This window comes from Diabrotica undecimpunctata, chromosome 4 (assembly GCF_040954645.1).
Source record: "Diabrotica undecimpunctata isolate CICGRU chromosome 4, icDiaUnde3, whole genome shotgun sequence".
NCBI classification, from domain to species: domain Eukaryota; kingdom Metazoa; phylum Arthropoda; class Insecta; order Coleoptera; family Chrysomelidae; genus Diabrotica; species Diabrotica undecimpunctata.
Window position 1 is genome coordinate 94,477,387 of NC_092806.1, and position 18,001 is coordinate 94,495,387.

Consider the following 18,001-nt stretch of genomic DNA (forward strand, 5'->3'; position numbering starts at 1 on the left):
GACGTTAAAGGCCAGTTCCATTAACAAACTTGAAGTGTTTGAAATGTGGTGCCTGCGTCGAATGCTTAGAATATCATGGAAGGACAGGGTCAGAAATGAGGAAGTACTATGGAGAGCGAGCTTACAGGATAGGGAACTTTTTAGTTATGTAAAAAGTACGAAGACTGCATACTTGGGACACATATTACGAGGAGAAAGATATACTTTTCAGCAACTGATACTCGAAGGGAAGAGAGAGGGTAAGAGAGGTCTGGGACGTAAAAAAATGTCATGGCTGCGCAATATTCGTCAATGGACAGGAATTCACAGCTATGAAATGCTTCGCAATGCTGCTAAAAACAGAATTATTTAATCCTGAGTATTTAACATCTCACCTAACAAGACGATGTACGGTGGACGCCTACGCAGAAATGCAGGGCACCTTAAGAAGAAGAATGTTAAAGTTTAAATTCAGCGTTTTTATGCATATTTCAAATGTCTCGCATTTGTTGCCAAAACTTAAAACCGAAATTTTAGGGTAAATGTTTTAAATATTAGGATCTAATAATAAAAATTCCTCGGTCAATGGTAGTGATAAATTTTATTTATCTCCCGAAAATCGTAAAAGAGGTAAAAATCGCTAAACGTTTACTTATCTAACACTTTTATGGAAGGAAGCTCACTTCATTTAAGGTAAAATGCAAAAATTGCACATAAACGCTACTCTATTCCCCTTTAAAATTTATTTTGATTTTTATCGGTAAAACACTCTGATTAAAAGATATCGAATTTTTTACACACCAGTTGATACAAATTTTATTTTATTTCAATTATTTTATATCAATTTTATATTTTATTTAAAATTGATTTCGTGCGCGTACATTGAAACTCAGCGATCGCTTCAAGCGTTGTTTCAAAGAGAAAAAGGAAAATGTGTTTTTTTCTACAAAAAAAGTGTTGTTTTGTAGAAAAAAACATTTTTTATTTGAAATATTTTTTCTGCTGCTTACAGATTCTTGATAAATCAATTTTTTTCATTTTTCAGCTTGTTCGTATAATTTTTAGAGGTTCAGTCTCATTTTTAAATTCTTCTTCAAGATTTATATGAGTCATTAAAATTAGGAGATAATTTAAAGTAAAATATTAAAGCTACACCTGAAAGTAACATGTTGGTAATGTTGCTAAAGTTTTGAATGGGGCATTTTCCTAATAATTACACATTGAGCCAAATTTTTTTTCTCCCTGAAATATGTTCCGATTACTTCTGCTGATGTGAAACGTTTATTTTCAATGTACCTACGTATTAATATTAATTGATCAAAGACATAGATTTAAGACCGAAAATAGTTTAAGGCTTTAGTTGTAGCTATTAATGATAAATTTGTGTTTACAATGTTCAATTATTAATTAACAATTATTTAGGTTATAATATATTGTCATGGTGTGTAAAAATATTTGTGTTAATATTAAGGTAATTAACTTTGTATAATAAATAATAAGCTATTTGCTCATATTGCCTATATGTTGACTATATGTGAAGATTTCTTTTTTTTAACAAAAATCTTTGCCTATGTGTAGTCATTTTTTTCTTCAATTTTCGTTGCTTATAAATCCAAGATTCGTTAATAACAAATGCTGATAGTATTCAATCGTAATCTTCAGTTGGTTGAAGAAATATAAACGCCAAAAGCCGTAAAACCTTTTACTTGCACCAGAAAAAAATTCCTCGAAAATCGTTTAATACTAGATAATCGTTTTAGTTTAGAGTGAAATTTTAGTAATAAATTGTGGTTAAAAATGAATTATTTCAGTATATTTATACATAAATAGGACATACCATCCAGTTTGGCAACATGATATTCAAATACTTAGTCTATATCTAAAGTACCTTATCAAACTGGACTTATATATATATATATATATATATATATATATATATATATATTTACTTTTATCTTAACTTTATAAAAACTGTTACACACAATGCATGGGCAGCCGATAGTAAAACTAGTAAAACATTGACTCTTATTTACAAGATGTTGGTAAAATCCAAATTTGATTAAGCTTGTATCATTTACGATTTAGCAAAACCATGTTGGTTAAAAAATCCTATGTTTAGTGTCCATTTTAAAGGCATTGGTTATGAATTGTGATATGTAGTGGTTTATGAAGTGTTTCGAAACATCATCATGCTTTGTACAAAGAAAAAACAATGACGAAATATGCATACATTTTATTTTTTCGGGAATATTTAATTTAAAATATGTAGTACTGGTTATATGTGGTAAAAATGCTAATACTGTACAGTTCCGTACACCTTAATCAAGTTCAAGCAATAGTATTGTTAAAAAAGTTTCCATGGATATAGTTAATTAGATATATTAAAACAATTTTAAACATTTCTCCTCTTTCACTTTTTAAGGAGTCCACGACTTGAATTGGTTATCAACGTAAATAACGTAAATTTAAAATGCATCTGGTTAGTATGCTACTAGAGGCTTCTTACTTCCATTTACAGTTATCTAAAGCAATAATGAAAGAGCTAATTCAGGTCACCGTCTTAGTCTCGGTCTCTGGTTTAGTGTTCAGTTAACAGTTCGCGTTCAAGTTCATGGTACTTTTGACAATCTCTCGTGCACCGATTGTCATTGATTGATAACTATATTGATTTTTAAAAACGGCGTTCAGAATAATTATAATTTAAATCTTAAAAGAGAATAAGTAATTGTATGTCTTTACACAGTGATCATGATACGAAGTGCGCTGTGGTTTGTACTCATATTTTTATTCATAAATATTATTTGGTGTGCTAGATATATGCCGAAATGGAAAAAACAGGTAATTGTGTTATAACTTCTATTATTTATAGGTGGGTATTGAGGTGATCCATTTACCACCGATTATTGTTAATTTTACAAGTTTTGCCTGGTGTAAATTTAACTTTTATAAAACAAATCACATACTTGCTTAGTTCTGTTATTTAGCAGTGTCGTGACTGTTTGATATCTGAAATTCTTACATTGGAAAATTAAATTATTAAACTCTGTCATAATTGCTTCATTTTACATATTTTATATGAGAATGTTGGAAACCGCCCATAATTAATCATTAATTGACAAGACTTGATTGACATAGTCTCTCTATAAAATATACCAGTTTTTAAACGAGCATTTGATAATAATTTGAATATCTTTATTATAAAATTCTGTGACAAACAGATTCTTTGCGTTATACCACTTTTCTCCATACGCACACAAATGATCCCGACAGTTTCTGATTTCTCGGTTTGGTAGAATAAAAATGTTTACAGGTTTGAAGTTAAGGCTGCTATTGCTAGCAACATTATTACCTTTATTCCGCAAATTTATTAATATGAAAAAACTATTATTCTTGTAATGTTTCACCAAACGTCAAGATAATGACTAGGAAGTAGATTTGTCAACTCTTACAAGATTTCCACCATTTATATTTTACCTACTTTTAATATTGTCAATAGTAAATACTTTTGCATTAAAAAACAAAATAAGGTAAGAGATATTTTTCAATAAAATAGTTTTTCAAGTTCAATTTCAATTTTCTTAATAGTTCATCCCATATCTCGCTTAAGTAATAACCAAAAACAGAATTTCCAATCCAATCCAATTATATATATATATATATATATATATATATATATATATATATATATATATATATATATATATATATATATATAAATATATATATATATATATATATATATATATATATATATATATAATATCACTTACTTATAAGTATATTGTTAATGAAACATTCTAACTTTACTTAATGAAAAATTTTTGGTAGACATTCTTGTGGCAGTTTTATTGCCGTAAAGATGATTTGAATATAATATGAAACTAACTTTAAATTGTGAGCCTACAAATGCCGTAAGCCAATTTCGTCTCTAATTTGATTCCATGAAAATAACGTGACTACTTGCTTGTAGGTTTTAAAACTGTATTTAGTTAGAAAGTGGTAATTTGGTTAAAATTCACCTAAAACACAATCCAGAGATAAAAAGAAAATATAATATAGTCATAGATATTTTCTAACGGATTGCTACATTTACTATTCTTAACTAATCATTGAGCAGTAATTAGCAAATCGTTAATTTTTTAACAGTTCTTAACCAGGTCCGATCTTAAATGTATGCCGTATATGTATATACAAGAATATGTTAATTATGTCAATCATATAAAAAATATGCAAAAACGTGTCTTATTTTCTATGAATAATTGATTCTACGTAATCAACTAATTTGCTCAGAACATTCACTATGCCAAATAGGTGTTCTATTATTAGATGGTGTTATCTATTATTTAGATATAATAAAAATGCAATACTTTGAGCTGCAGCAATAACATAGTGATCATAGCTGAAGGTGATTATGAAACAGTCATTAAACATACAATACATAATTATCTTTACTTATTTTTCTCTTCTTTCAGATAAATCATATTTTTATTGATTATCTTAAAGAGGGTGTAAAAGTTTATTTCCGTAACTTTCAGTTCTACGGAAATACTTCAAACTGAAATTGCTATTGATAGATTTATAACATATTTCAAATTATTTTTTCGACCGTACTGTTTTAAATATTGATTTATAGTATCAGCAATCGGTCAGGAAATAAAACTCTATTTGTTCAGTCTCAATATTTCGTCACGATTTTGTGACTTCTTCAGGAGAAAACTGTAAATTTATTAGAATAATTAATGATTATATGTAACCAAAATGAATATTTTAATACTTACAACTATAAGAATGAAAATTTAAATTTTTTTGGCATATCTAAATAAATGACATATTTGTTTGATTTTATTTAGGAGTTATGGTAACCGCAATATTTTATAGAGTGAATTCCTGTTGTACAATTTTCAGCGAGTAGGTTAAAATAAACAATTACTATGACAGTATTATTCATTTTATAAAGTGGAAAGATGGAATTAATAGAATTGAGAAAGAATCAGGAACACGATAAATTGATCTATAAAATGTAATTGATGGTATGTAGTCAGTTACTGCAATACTGATATTTAGGAATGTAATAAAATTATAGGTACAGTTACTAGAGAATTACTAAGTTTGTGTTTAAAGGTTAAGATCTATCATATTATATATTGTTTAGTATGTTGCAGTAGATATTACTTAAATGATTGGTGTCTGTCTTATTATTGATAGATTCAGGAGTTTTATTAATGTGTACCATTTCAAGGAAAAGCCGATTTTTATAATTATCAACTTGTTCCAAGATTTTTACATTATTAAAGTCAAAGTTATGTCCTGTCTTCAAGTGGTGGTCCAGTAAGACACAAGAGTTTTTTTTGTATGTTACAGTCACTTTTGTGTTGAGTGACACGTTTTTTAAGTCACTGTTGACTTTGACCAATATAACAACTTTGACATTGACTGCAATTTATTCTATAAATTATATTACTCATTAATGAATTTGGAGTTTTAACTTTAATTTTTGAGAATAACCTTGAATTTAGAAGTGGATTGTATTTAATTAATTTAATGTTCGGAAGTATTTTGAAAAGTGGGACAATTTGGTCTGTTAAATTTTTTATGAAAGGTATTTTTTTATATGAAACTGGTTGTGAATTATTTATTAAAGCTCTATTGTAAAAGTTAGTGTTATAAATAAGTTTTTTTAATATATGTTTTGGGTAGCCATTGTTTAAAAACATTTCAAAAAGTTTCTTTAAATTGACATCTAGGAAACTCCGATCACAGATTGTCGTTACACGATTTTTCATAGATACAATTGTGTTAAATTTTTGACTTCTAGGATGATTAGAATAATAATTTATAAATCTGCCGGATGCAGTATCTTTTTGATACCAATCTAATATGATTTTGTTATCATTAGTTCTTATGACTTTGGTATCTAGAAAAGGTATACTATTTTCATTTTCATATTCAACAGTGAATTGAATATTTTGATGGAGTGAATTAAAGATCGTTTGTACTGTCTGAATATGGTTGAATGGTACACTGCATATTATATCAACAACAAATTTATAAATAAATGCTAGTGAAAACGGCAATTTTGAGATTCCAAGGTCTAATAAATGGTCTAGGATAATTGTTGCTAAAATAGGACTACTAGGACTGCTCATTGGTGTTCCAAATATTTGTTTATAGAATTTATCACAAAAACAAAAATATGTGCTGTCAAATAAAAATGTTAATAATGACAGGAAGTCTTTCCTAGATAATGATGTGAATTGTTCTATTTAAGACCATTTTTCTTGTATGATTTCAATGATTAACTTTATTGGGATGTTAGTAAACAATGACACTACATCTAATGATATCAAAACATAGTTATCTGGTAGCTGAATTTCATTTACAGCATTGACAAAAGAAAATGTATCTTTTGTATATGTATCCTGACTTATACATTCTACCAGCAGATAAAGGAGGATGTACAGTCGCAATGGACAAATTAGACTATATTCAAAAAGTAGATACTCTTTTACAAGATAATACAACATACACCCAAATTAACAGTGATCCGACTACCTCCATCCAAACTAAATATAATAAATTAATAAAAACTTTAAAGAACGAAAATAAGCTTACAGAACAACAAGCTAAAGAACTAAAAATTTACAATTCTGACATACCCAAATTATATGGCCTACCAAAAATACATAAAGCAAATATACCACTACGTCCAATTGTAAGTACTATAAACTCCACAACTTACAACCTATCCAAATTCTTGGGAAATATACTTACACAGGCATTTGAAAATGAGCTAAGTTTCAATACAAAAGATACATTTTCTTTTGTCAATGCTGTAAATGGAATTCAGCTACCAGATAACTATGTTTTGATATCATTAGATGTAGTGTCATTGTTTATTAACATCCCAATAAAGTTAATCATTGAAATCATAGAAGAAAAATGGTCTAAAATAGAACAACTCACATCATTATCTAGGAAAGACTTCCTGTCATTATTAACATTCTTATTTGACAGCACATATTTTTGTTTTTGTGATAAATTCTATAAACAAATATTTGGAACACCAATGGGCAGTCCTATTAGTCCTATTTTAGCAACAATTATCCTAGACCATTTATTAGACCTTGGAATCTCAAAATTGCCGTTTTCACTAGCATTTATTTATAAATTTGTTGATGATATAATATGCAGTGTACCATTCAATCATATTCAGACAGTACAAACGATCTTTAATTCACTCCATCAAAATATTCAATTCACTGTCGAATATGAAAATGAAAATAGTATACCTTTTCTAGATACCAAAGTCATAAGAACTAATGATAAAAAAATCATATTAGATTGGTATCAAAAAGATACTGCATCCGGCAGATTTATAAATTATTATTCTAATCATCCTAGAAGTCAAAAATTTAACACAATTGTATCTATGAAAAATCGTGTAACGACAATCTGTGATCGGAGTTTTCTAGATGTCAATTTAAAGAAACTTTTTGAAATGTTTTTAAACAATGGCTACCCAAAACATATATTAAAAAAACTTATTTATAACACTAACTTTTACAATAGAGCTTTAATAAATAATCCACAACCAGTTTCATATAAAAAAATACCTTTCATAAAAAATTTAGCAGACCAAATTGTCCCACTTTTCAAAACATTTCCGAACATTAAATTAATTAAATACAATCCACTTCTAAATTCAAGGTTATTCTCAAAAATAAAAGTTAAAACTCCAAATTCATTAATGAGTAATATAATTTATAGAATAAATTTCAGTCAATGTCAAAGTTGTTATATTGGTCAAAGTCAACAGTGACTTAAAAAACGTGTCACTCAACACAAAAGTGACTGTAACATACAAAAAAACTCTTGTGCCTTAGTGAACCACCACTTCAAGACAGGACATAACTTTAACTTTAATAATGTAAAAATCTTGGAACAAGTTGATAATTATAAAAATCGGCTTTTCCTTGAAATGGTACACATTAATAAAACTCCTGAATCTATGAATTATAAGACAGACACCAATCATTTAAGTAATATCTACTGCAACATACTAAACAATATATAATATGATAGATCTTAACCTTTAAACACAAACTTAGTAATTCTCTAGTAACTGTACCTATAATTTTATTACATTCCTAAATATCAGTATTGCAGTAACTGACTACATACCATCAATTACATTTTATAGATCAATTTATCGTGTTCCTGATTCTTTCTCAATTCTATTAATTCCATCTTTCCACTTTATAAAATGAATAATACTGTCATAGTAATTGTTTATTTTAACCTACTCGCTGAAAATTGTACAACAGGAATTCACTCTATAAAATATTGCGGTTACCATAACTCCTAAATAAAATCAAACAAATATGTCATTTATTTAGATATGCCAAAAAAATTTAAATTTTCATTCTTATAGTTGTAAGTATTAAAATATTCATTTTGTTTACATATAATCATTAATTATTCTAATAAATTTACAGTTTTCTCCTGAAGAAGTCACAAAATCGTGACGAAATATTGAGACTGAACAAATAGAGTTTTATTTCCTGACCGATTGCTGATACTATAAATCAATATATATCTTTAAGGAATATGACCTTTTAATTTAATATAAAAAAAAGTGCACTCGTAAGTGAATGGGATGTTTTCGGTCAATTTGGAGATAAAAAAGACAAGAGTTGTACTAATTTATCTATTTAATGAGGACGTTTCGCCCACTGTTCAATGAGCATCATCAGTTCATATAAAAGAATGTTATTAGCGATACATCTAATATGAGAAACAATTAAGTAAATGATCTTATCTTTAAAAGATCTGTAGCATTAATTATGGTATTAATGTGAAGAAACATCAAAAATTAATCTAATAAATACATCAGCAAAAACACAGAAACACTGAATTAAAATTAAACACTTTTAGCCAAATTTACCATGCACTAATACTACAAAATTGATTCTTCCATATTCTACTTTTAATTATTGGTTTCTTCTTCAATTTATTTTATTATATCATAACATTTATGTTGGCATCTACAAAACTTTTCCCTCAATCTCACCAGCTGATTGTCAGTTCTGACATTCGAGCTTTCAAATACTTCATTTTGCATGATATGGTCATAACAGTCAAGAACCCTAGCCGTGCAGTTGTTAATATAACATTTCAAAATTGACAAGTACATTTTTTGATAGATTTTATAATCAATCAATGTCAAAAGTTAAATTAAAAAAAAATTAATATATATATATATATATATATATATATATATATATATATATATATATATATATATATATATATATAGTCTTCTTAGTCTAGATGTTTCACGAACGTGGTCTCACAGTCAACATAAAAAATATTTTCACGATAAGCGGTTGCCAGGTACTTTCACCTCAGCATATCAAAGCGTCACAATAGACAATGCAAGTGTTTGTACCTCCGCTTCTGCCAAATCATGAACATCACATCACAAACACCACAACACAAAGGAATGCTGCTGAGACTTAGCCAGTAGTCTTATATCAACACATAGAAAGGCTTAACCCTTCCATTTGATCTAATAAACTTTATTAGAAGACCACAACAATGTCAACTCACAAAAGGGAATGCTCCTAAAACGCAGTCTTACTTAACAGAAATATCCAAGGATACATAAATCCAGGTCACGTTCCTGTACGTCCTACATGATATCTCAAAAACACAATGAACAAACCACAAACTAATACATTTTAGTACCACTAACATACCTCCACTACATCATCTGACCACACAAAGACACGGAACTAACAGACAGAAGAAACATAACAATACTCCCGCTCTATGTCACTAACACATCGGCCTTAGCCATGGACAAACGAAGTCGTATCAATATTTCCTCCTACTTATAAAACAAAAGACAATACAGAAACACGGACAAAACATGGACTGTAAAACAGAAAACATTTTTTTTCGGGGATTTTTCACAAATTGCCTGGACTATTAAACTTTAAAAAATCTTTATTTCTTTCACGAAAATATTTGACTTATATTTTCGTACAGAATTGGGTCTCAGCTGATTTAAAACTCAATAATTTTCTAAACACAAAGAAGAAGAAAAAAAAAACAACTTTATATGAAGCTCAGGCCTTGCATACAAAATAAACGATTTTATAAACGTAAACAAATATTTATTTCTTACAAATGGGATGTTTACTTTAGACGAATTGGAAATAAACACAGACTGATATCATTCACATTCAAAATACCGACATGAAAAATTCGCATATAAGCAATGAATCATTATATCATTCCAAATACGTATTATTTGATTCATAAAATTAAAAATACGACGAGAATATTTCTACGTAATTTTACGAAGACTGAACTAAACGAAAATGGAAATAGTAGCAGTTAAATTTGGGATAGACTTGATTCAACAAAAATTCGGTAAAAGCAAATACACAATGTAACTGAAAAAAATGGTTCAAAACAAACAGAGTCAATAAACTAAACGTACAGAGGGAGACAAAACAACAGACTTAATAAACTGCACATACAGGGGGTACACAAAAATACTATTAATATTAAAAACTTGATCTTTAATTGAGCTACACAAAACAACACAAAATAAACAATTCTTGTTCTGACTTCTAAATGAGAGTGCTTCTAGACAAATCTAAACAGCACCTCCGATCACGAGTATTACACTTGTGGTCATTCAGAAACAAGAAAGGAAACACAAAAAACAATCTCTACTTCTCGGTCACAATCTCCAACTAACCCGTGGCATAAAAAACACCATCTAAGATAGGCTAATTAGGAAAACAAAAGGGGACAAAGAAGAACACAATCTCCAACTAACCCGTGGCATAACAAACACCGTCAAAGATGGTTAGTAGGGAACAAGGGGACACAGGGAAAAACACAACTACTCAACTACAGAGCTGGGATAAAGGGCAAAACACAACTACACAGCTGGGACAAAGAGCAAAACACAACTACACAGCTCAAACAAAAGTCACTAGAAACAATACTTATATTTATTCAAAATAATTGAACAAATAAAATTACAAAAACCGATTATTCTGTAAAGCCTGTCAAATCAATTAAAAATAAATGCAAACAATAACTGTATTAATTGTTACTGTCAATAACTTTTAAAAATTATTTCCTTATCAAAACATCATTTAAAATTCATATTTAAATATTCAATCTCAAAATATTTTTTTTCATTTCCAAAACATATAAATCATAGTATATATACACACCTTTGTACAAAACATTAAATCAAAAAACAATACATGAAATTAAAAAACAATATATGAAACAGAGGGGGTTTCATATAAATGACAGAAAAACTCGAGAAGATTGGAAAAAAGATATGGCTTGGGGAAAAACTACTACAGATGCATAAATGTTTAGAATCTAGAACATGCTAGCCGCGTTGGGTGTTAAATTTGTAACGAATAAACAGACCACACGCGTTTGGGCGCCAAATTGTAACGAAGATACAATTTGACGTTGACGCAAATTTAAAACATGCCCCACGTTGGGGGCGCCAAATTGTAACGAAATATTTTGCCTACCACATTATTATAGGAGGTTGAAAATTGGGGACAGAAGTTACTGGAGGTAGAGATAGGGCAAGCAAAATAAACGAAACTTATACGAACGGCACTCAGGGTTTATTTGGAGTAGCTGGGTCGTGGATAAGTTGAATGGCGAGGGGGTTGGATTGGGGCAACTACAAAAATGAAACAAAGGGGTGCTTACATGAATCTCCTGCAACAAATGGATGAACAAAATAACAGGAAGTACCACTAGCTATTAAAAATATGAACGCTGCTTCGAGGTGCCAAATTATAACGATTAAAACAACTAGTTGTAACTATTGAAATAATTGTTGGAAATGCAAAAATATATCTTTTTAATGCGCTAAATTGTAACGACATATGTGAGAAACAAATTGTTTTGGGGAAAAATTGTAATAAACATAAATTTGAAATGGTTTAGAAAAAAAAATTAAACATTTATTGTTGTCTCACCATAAACAGTTACAAAAATAAATGGCATAAATTACTATATAGATAGTTACAAAAGTAAATACAAAATTAACAAAGAGACACTTAATATTGTTACTGGGCTATAATTTATAACAGAAATAAATTATTACAAATAAAAAATTATCTTTTTAAATGAAGAAAGCAATTATTAATAAAAATTTTTATTCTTATTTTTCCTTTAAAATTTAAACACAAAAGTTACCTGGATTGCATTGGAATTTCTGGGAGTAGAACTGGGCTTAAATTCTCTGCCTCACGAACAAAAACTGCATATCAAGCTGCGAATTATTGAGGTTGGAAGTTGGGGCACTGGAACATAAACTGTGGAAACTTTTCTACTTAAAAAACTGGAAGAGGTAGAACTGAAAACACAATGGTTATTTTTAAAGTCTCACTTAGACTGCAACTCCACATTGAACTTTACAACTAACTGCCACTACACACTAGATTTCCATGAAAAGGGACGAATAATGAAAAAAATACAAATTCGACGTAAAATTTGTAGTAACGCTAAAACCAATCGCTCTTGACTACGCCTCAGCGAGAGTGTCGCAATTATCTTTCCGGCGATCTAAATGGATGTTTGTTTAACACTAGAAGCACCAGCATTTGTTTATACCTAGAAGCACCACTGGCGGTCAAAATGACGGATATTAGAATTTTCTATTACCAGCCGGTTTTATATAATATTATACACCTAAGTAAATACATAAATAGAAGCTACTAATATAATATAGGTGCTTACCTGGTGTACTAGCATTGTTGTCAAGTAACTCCCATCCTATGGTATCTATGGAAGAATTCTCTAAATTGCTTCTGCGAATTCCTCGTACCTGGTTGGTAATAAGTTCTGAAGATGTATTGAAGTCTGCATTCGAAGTTGAAGCAGAAGTACTAGGCATCTCCTCAATCTTAACTTCACCTTCAGAATCACTGCCCGATGAATGTCCTTGATCAACTGTATTAGGCACATACTCGTCAACTTCATCATCGGATACATCTTCATCAGATAACTCTGCTACAGATTCATCTTCTGACAAATTCTGTAGACACTCTAATAGCTCCTGCTGAGTCAAATATCGGCGAGACATGATAACAGCCGAAATAATAAAAATCAGAATGTAAAATTAATCAAAATACAGATTGAACATGCAATTGCAAAGAGTATACTCAAACTACATAATAACAAATATTTTCGATGTATTTTATACATAAAATAAGTAGAAACTTCCCAGAAAAGCAGAACAAAACGTAGACTACCTCGTCATTAGGACCGCATTTTTCTAGGTAGACATCAACATACTTAAATATATTCAAAATGTAATTATACCTGTACCTGTAAGTACCTGTAAAAGAGAAATTATAATCCTCAAGTAAATAATAAAGTCCCAAATGATAAATTTTGTAAAATAAATATGAATGAGTAATACTCTAGACTAATGAGGGTCGAAAATAGAAAGCAGTCAAAATGAATGCTATATGGTAGTTCTAGGTATACGTTACCATATCTTAAAAAGTAATTACGCTAAGTACCTGTAAAAGAGAAATTATAATCTTCAAATAGATCTAGGAAAAGTCATAAAATATCAAGTTTCTAAAACATTTATGAATAGGTAATACAGAGTGTCAAAAATGAAAAGCAGTCAAAATGACCGCTCTGGTGCTTCTAGTGTTAAAACGCAGTATTGAGCGGCTTAAATCAAAGAAAAATATCAAAGAATATGCTTCCGTGATATAAACAAACTTAAAATGTCTTCATATCAACTCTCGACGCAAAGAGGATTGAAAATACTTTTTGATATTTTAACACATACGAGGGGATTTCAATATATATGAAGGAATTTACAAATGCTACAAGGTGTTGATTGGGAATATATAGTTAGTAGATTGTAAACTAAGTTGAAGGAACGAGTTGTAGATTTGCTTTGAAATAGAGACTTAACATTTAGAAGTGTAATAAATTTAAGTAAATTTTTTCAAAAACAACACATTCCAAATAAAGACAGTTATTCATAATTTATTTAATTGTATTTTGTTTGTGTTAGGTTTCTTAATGGGAAGGTGTATGGAATTTGATTTAACCATTTTCTAATAAAACTATTGATGATTTCAGTAGAGTTTATATTGATGAAATATATTGAGGTATATATCTATTCTGTTTTATTTCTTAATTTCCATGATTTAATTACCACAAAACCTATTCCACGACCATGAGAGATTAAAATACTATAGTGTGTTATAGTATCAAACTCATTTGGTTTCCGGGTTGATGGGATCGATATGTTACTACACTGTGCTGTTGACTTCCTCTCTGAAGTCTTCATTTGTACTTGTCTTCATTTCATTACTACTAAGTGGAACTACTACTAGTAGTAGTCGTAGTGACTGTGAAGTGAAATAAAATGTGAAGTGTGTACAATAACGTAATCTGGCGGCTTATGCGTACTACTTTAGTAATAGTACAATAAACAAGTGTGTCTAAGTGAACTTCAGGAGACTAAGACCTCGAAAATTGTAACAAAAACTTTAAAAAATTCTTTAAAAGCTAAGAAAAATTTATGGATCCGATAAGAACGGAAAATCGAGAACTAAGAAGAAGAGTAATCTAAGAACAGAAACAAGCTGATGTGAAACAAGAAGAAAACCAACTTTCTGATTAAGAAAGTTACCAGATAGAAACCAGAAACTTATAGAAAGAGAAAGACTTAAAGGGAAATGGAAAAAAGCAGCTATTAAAGGCGTCAAATAAAAGTAAGAAACTGGATAGAATTATATATAAATAAAGAAATAATAAAAATTTTAACTAAAGTCAAGTTATACAACGACATGGAAAAAAAAAGAATATGGTGGATTTACTTACGCCAATAAATAAATCAGAAGAACTTTAAAAAGAGAGCTACAATCATTTCATCAGTATGTAATAATAATAATACTACGGAATGCTAATATAATACAAAATTCAATTTAACCCAAGTATTAGAATAAAGTAATATTGATAAATCTACGAGTAAAATATTTTTTGTAGGTCTAGAAAATATTTTGTACTATTATAAAAGATATATAGGTAATTCAGAAAATTATTGTTAGCAAGTTCTCCTTCATATTTTATCGATCAACAAAAAAAAAGTATTATGATAGTTTGTATCGATTTAGAATACGTTTTCTACGTCAATATGTTTTTCACAAGATAAAACATTAATCTTATTTGGTAAATATGACGTAACATATTTCAATGGAAAAAATGTAGAATATGGATCAATAAATATAAAACATACTTACTGAAATTAATTACTGCCAAGAAAATATATTCTAAAACAAAAAAATTTAAATGTGTATTTGTGAAGGAGACAACATTTGAAGTCACAATTTTTATCCAACACAATTATTAAAATTATCATCCTTCTAAATGGGGGATTGTGTACCTCCTGAAATTTTTTAAAAATGAATTCGGATCAGATGAGACCTCGTTAAAAATGTTTTTATAATCAAATCTTTTGTTATTCTCTAAAATTCTTTTTCGATTGAGATTGTTGCTAAATAGATATTTCTGATAAATTCTGGGGCACTACATAAATTACTCATTAAAATTAAAGAATATTAATTTTATGCAAATAAAATATTTACCATACAAAATTGGTAATCTTTAGATGAAATGGAAGTAAACAAACCCAGAAAATGATTTTTTATTTACAAAATATCAGTACATCTTTGTGACAATAATTTTAAAGGTATGTGTTATTTAGTATAACACTTGTTCGAAATTATACAGGTAATAAAACAAATATTCATTGTGTAATGGTTCGGTACAAAAATTGAAACATTTTAATTAAATCAACAATAAATAATGTGAATGTACAATCACTAAGAGTTAGGCAATACATATTACCTAGTAGGTAAATGTAAGCTCCTAATATCGTGGTATTTGTCAGAAATCCTTCTACGATTCAGAATTATACCTTTACTTTTGGTCGAGTATTTCACGTGAGAATATAGTTTAAGTTTTTTAAAAATTATAGTTTAGTTTGGAGTTTATTTATGGGTTTTTGTTTTGAATTTTTATCTCTCACCTGTCAGGTGTACAGTGTATACACAATTAACCGTAGACAATATTATATTGTTTTAAAATATTAATATAATTGTAACTTACCCCCTCAGTGTAGATGTTCATTTTACTTGCTAATATTTCTTAGGTCGAACGCCAAAGTTACAGAAATACTCTGTCTAGTGGGTTAGTAGACTATATGTTTAGTGTTAGTGTTTTTACTCTTTTTGTTAGTACTATCATTACAATTTAAAGTTAGAGTATTCATTGTTGGAGAAAATTTAGCGTTATATGTATATACATTTTGGAATTTCATTATTATTATTAAACTAGTTTAACTGTACATATAGGTGAGGGGTAACATAGGCTAATTTTACTTTGTATTTGTAAATATTATTAAAATTAAGTAGTGATTAAGTGAAGTTGCACATACTAGATGCTCTATTAGTACCTTTTTTTAGTTTTTAGAAATTTTACAGCCCTTCCGGGTACCCATACATTCATTAGAGCAACTTTTTAACTTCATTATTTATATTTTCGTCAATTTATACATTTTTATTAACTTTCCACATTTATTCTCTTTTAACGGTCTTTGAATTGTATGCAAATTAGCCGAATAGTTCCTTGAGTGTCAATTGGTCATTTTCCGACATAGCTTGCTAGCCAACCTTCAATTTTCAACTGGTGAAATCCCAGACGACTGGTTGAGATCTGAATTCATCACTTTACCAAAAAAAGCTATATCCGAAACACTGTAGGGACTATAGACTTTGGTAGAATTAAACAGACATTTGTTCAACAAATTAGGATGGCGATATTGCTACCATTTAGAGCGTACTAAGTCTTGTAATTACTTCCAACCCGAAAGACCACCCACTGGCGTGGGAAATAAGAACACCAGCAGTTCAAACAATACGTAATTTATTAATTTAATCTTACTACAACTAAGTTAATATCTAGCCAAAGTTTTAGTGCAAGTTCTTTATTAAAATAGCCCCGATCACTGTCTGTCTATACACTGGTCCACGACACACTACAAACACAAGTACTGATACAGATTAAATATTACTACTAACTATCACTTCAACTAAGGACGTTTTCTTATATATGAATAAACTTGATAACTAATGAGCGTTCAGCTTTTAACTCTAAACTATGTAACGATAACTACAATGCGCGAGATAAAACTCTAAAAACAAGAAGCGACAAGCTCAGCTGGGATACAATTTGATTCTGATTACGCGATAGTCTGAAAACTCTTAAGCCAAAAATGCGTCGAATTATATCGAATTCGAAACTAAAAACTAACTAAGATGCGAGCGACCAGCTAAGCTGGGGTACAATATTATACTGACCTAAAATTCCGATTTTCAATACCTGACTATTGTAAGGGATTTTCTAGCGGCGGAGGACAACTTCGATATTTCTATACAGTGGTAGGTAAAACCCGACCTTTTGAATTCTTGTCTAACAGAGAATTTTTTGGAATTGGTCGGAGAAAGTTAATCTACGGGTAAATATATCTTTTAAATACAAATATCGACTTTCATGAGAATTTACCTAGGTAGAAGCTAAGAATTGTAAGTTAATTGCTACCAGTGGCGTAGCAACACTTGGATACATTTCTTACAGAAATTTATTCATACTGTGGGGCGCGCGGCTAGGTAAAGTATAACTTCATCTAGAAATATCCTAAACTTACTTCTTAAGTACAACTAGAGTGCTACTGAAGGCTATCGGCTTCAGACAATGGAAGAGGAATCAGCTTTAAATTTGTCCAGACTTATAAAGAAGTCTTACGAGTTACCCTTCAAAGTTATTTCTACCTATCGTCCAAAGCTGAATAAGAAATAAGTGTGAGGAAGATCAACATGAAACGCAGTTTGGATTTAGACATAAATTGTAACTAGAAAAGCACTTTTTTCAC

At 29.4% G+C, this 18,001-nt stretch overlaps 1 protein-coding gene across 1 annotated transcript in view; it reads left to right on the forward strand.

The window, feature by feature from the left end:
• The first annotated feature begins 2,513 nt into the window (after positions 1–2,513).
• The window catches only part of C901, a 61,650-nt gene continuing 46,162 nt past the window's right edge, over positions 2,514–18,001 (forward strand). Inside the window, exon 1 of the mRNA XM_072527995.1 lies at positions 2,514–2,817. Within this exon, the coding sequence (XP_072384096.1) occupies positions 2,728–2,817 (90 nt within the window). The 5' untranslated portion in view covers positions 2,514–2,727. The remainder of the gene's footprint in view (positions 2,818–18,001) is intronic.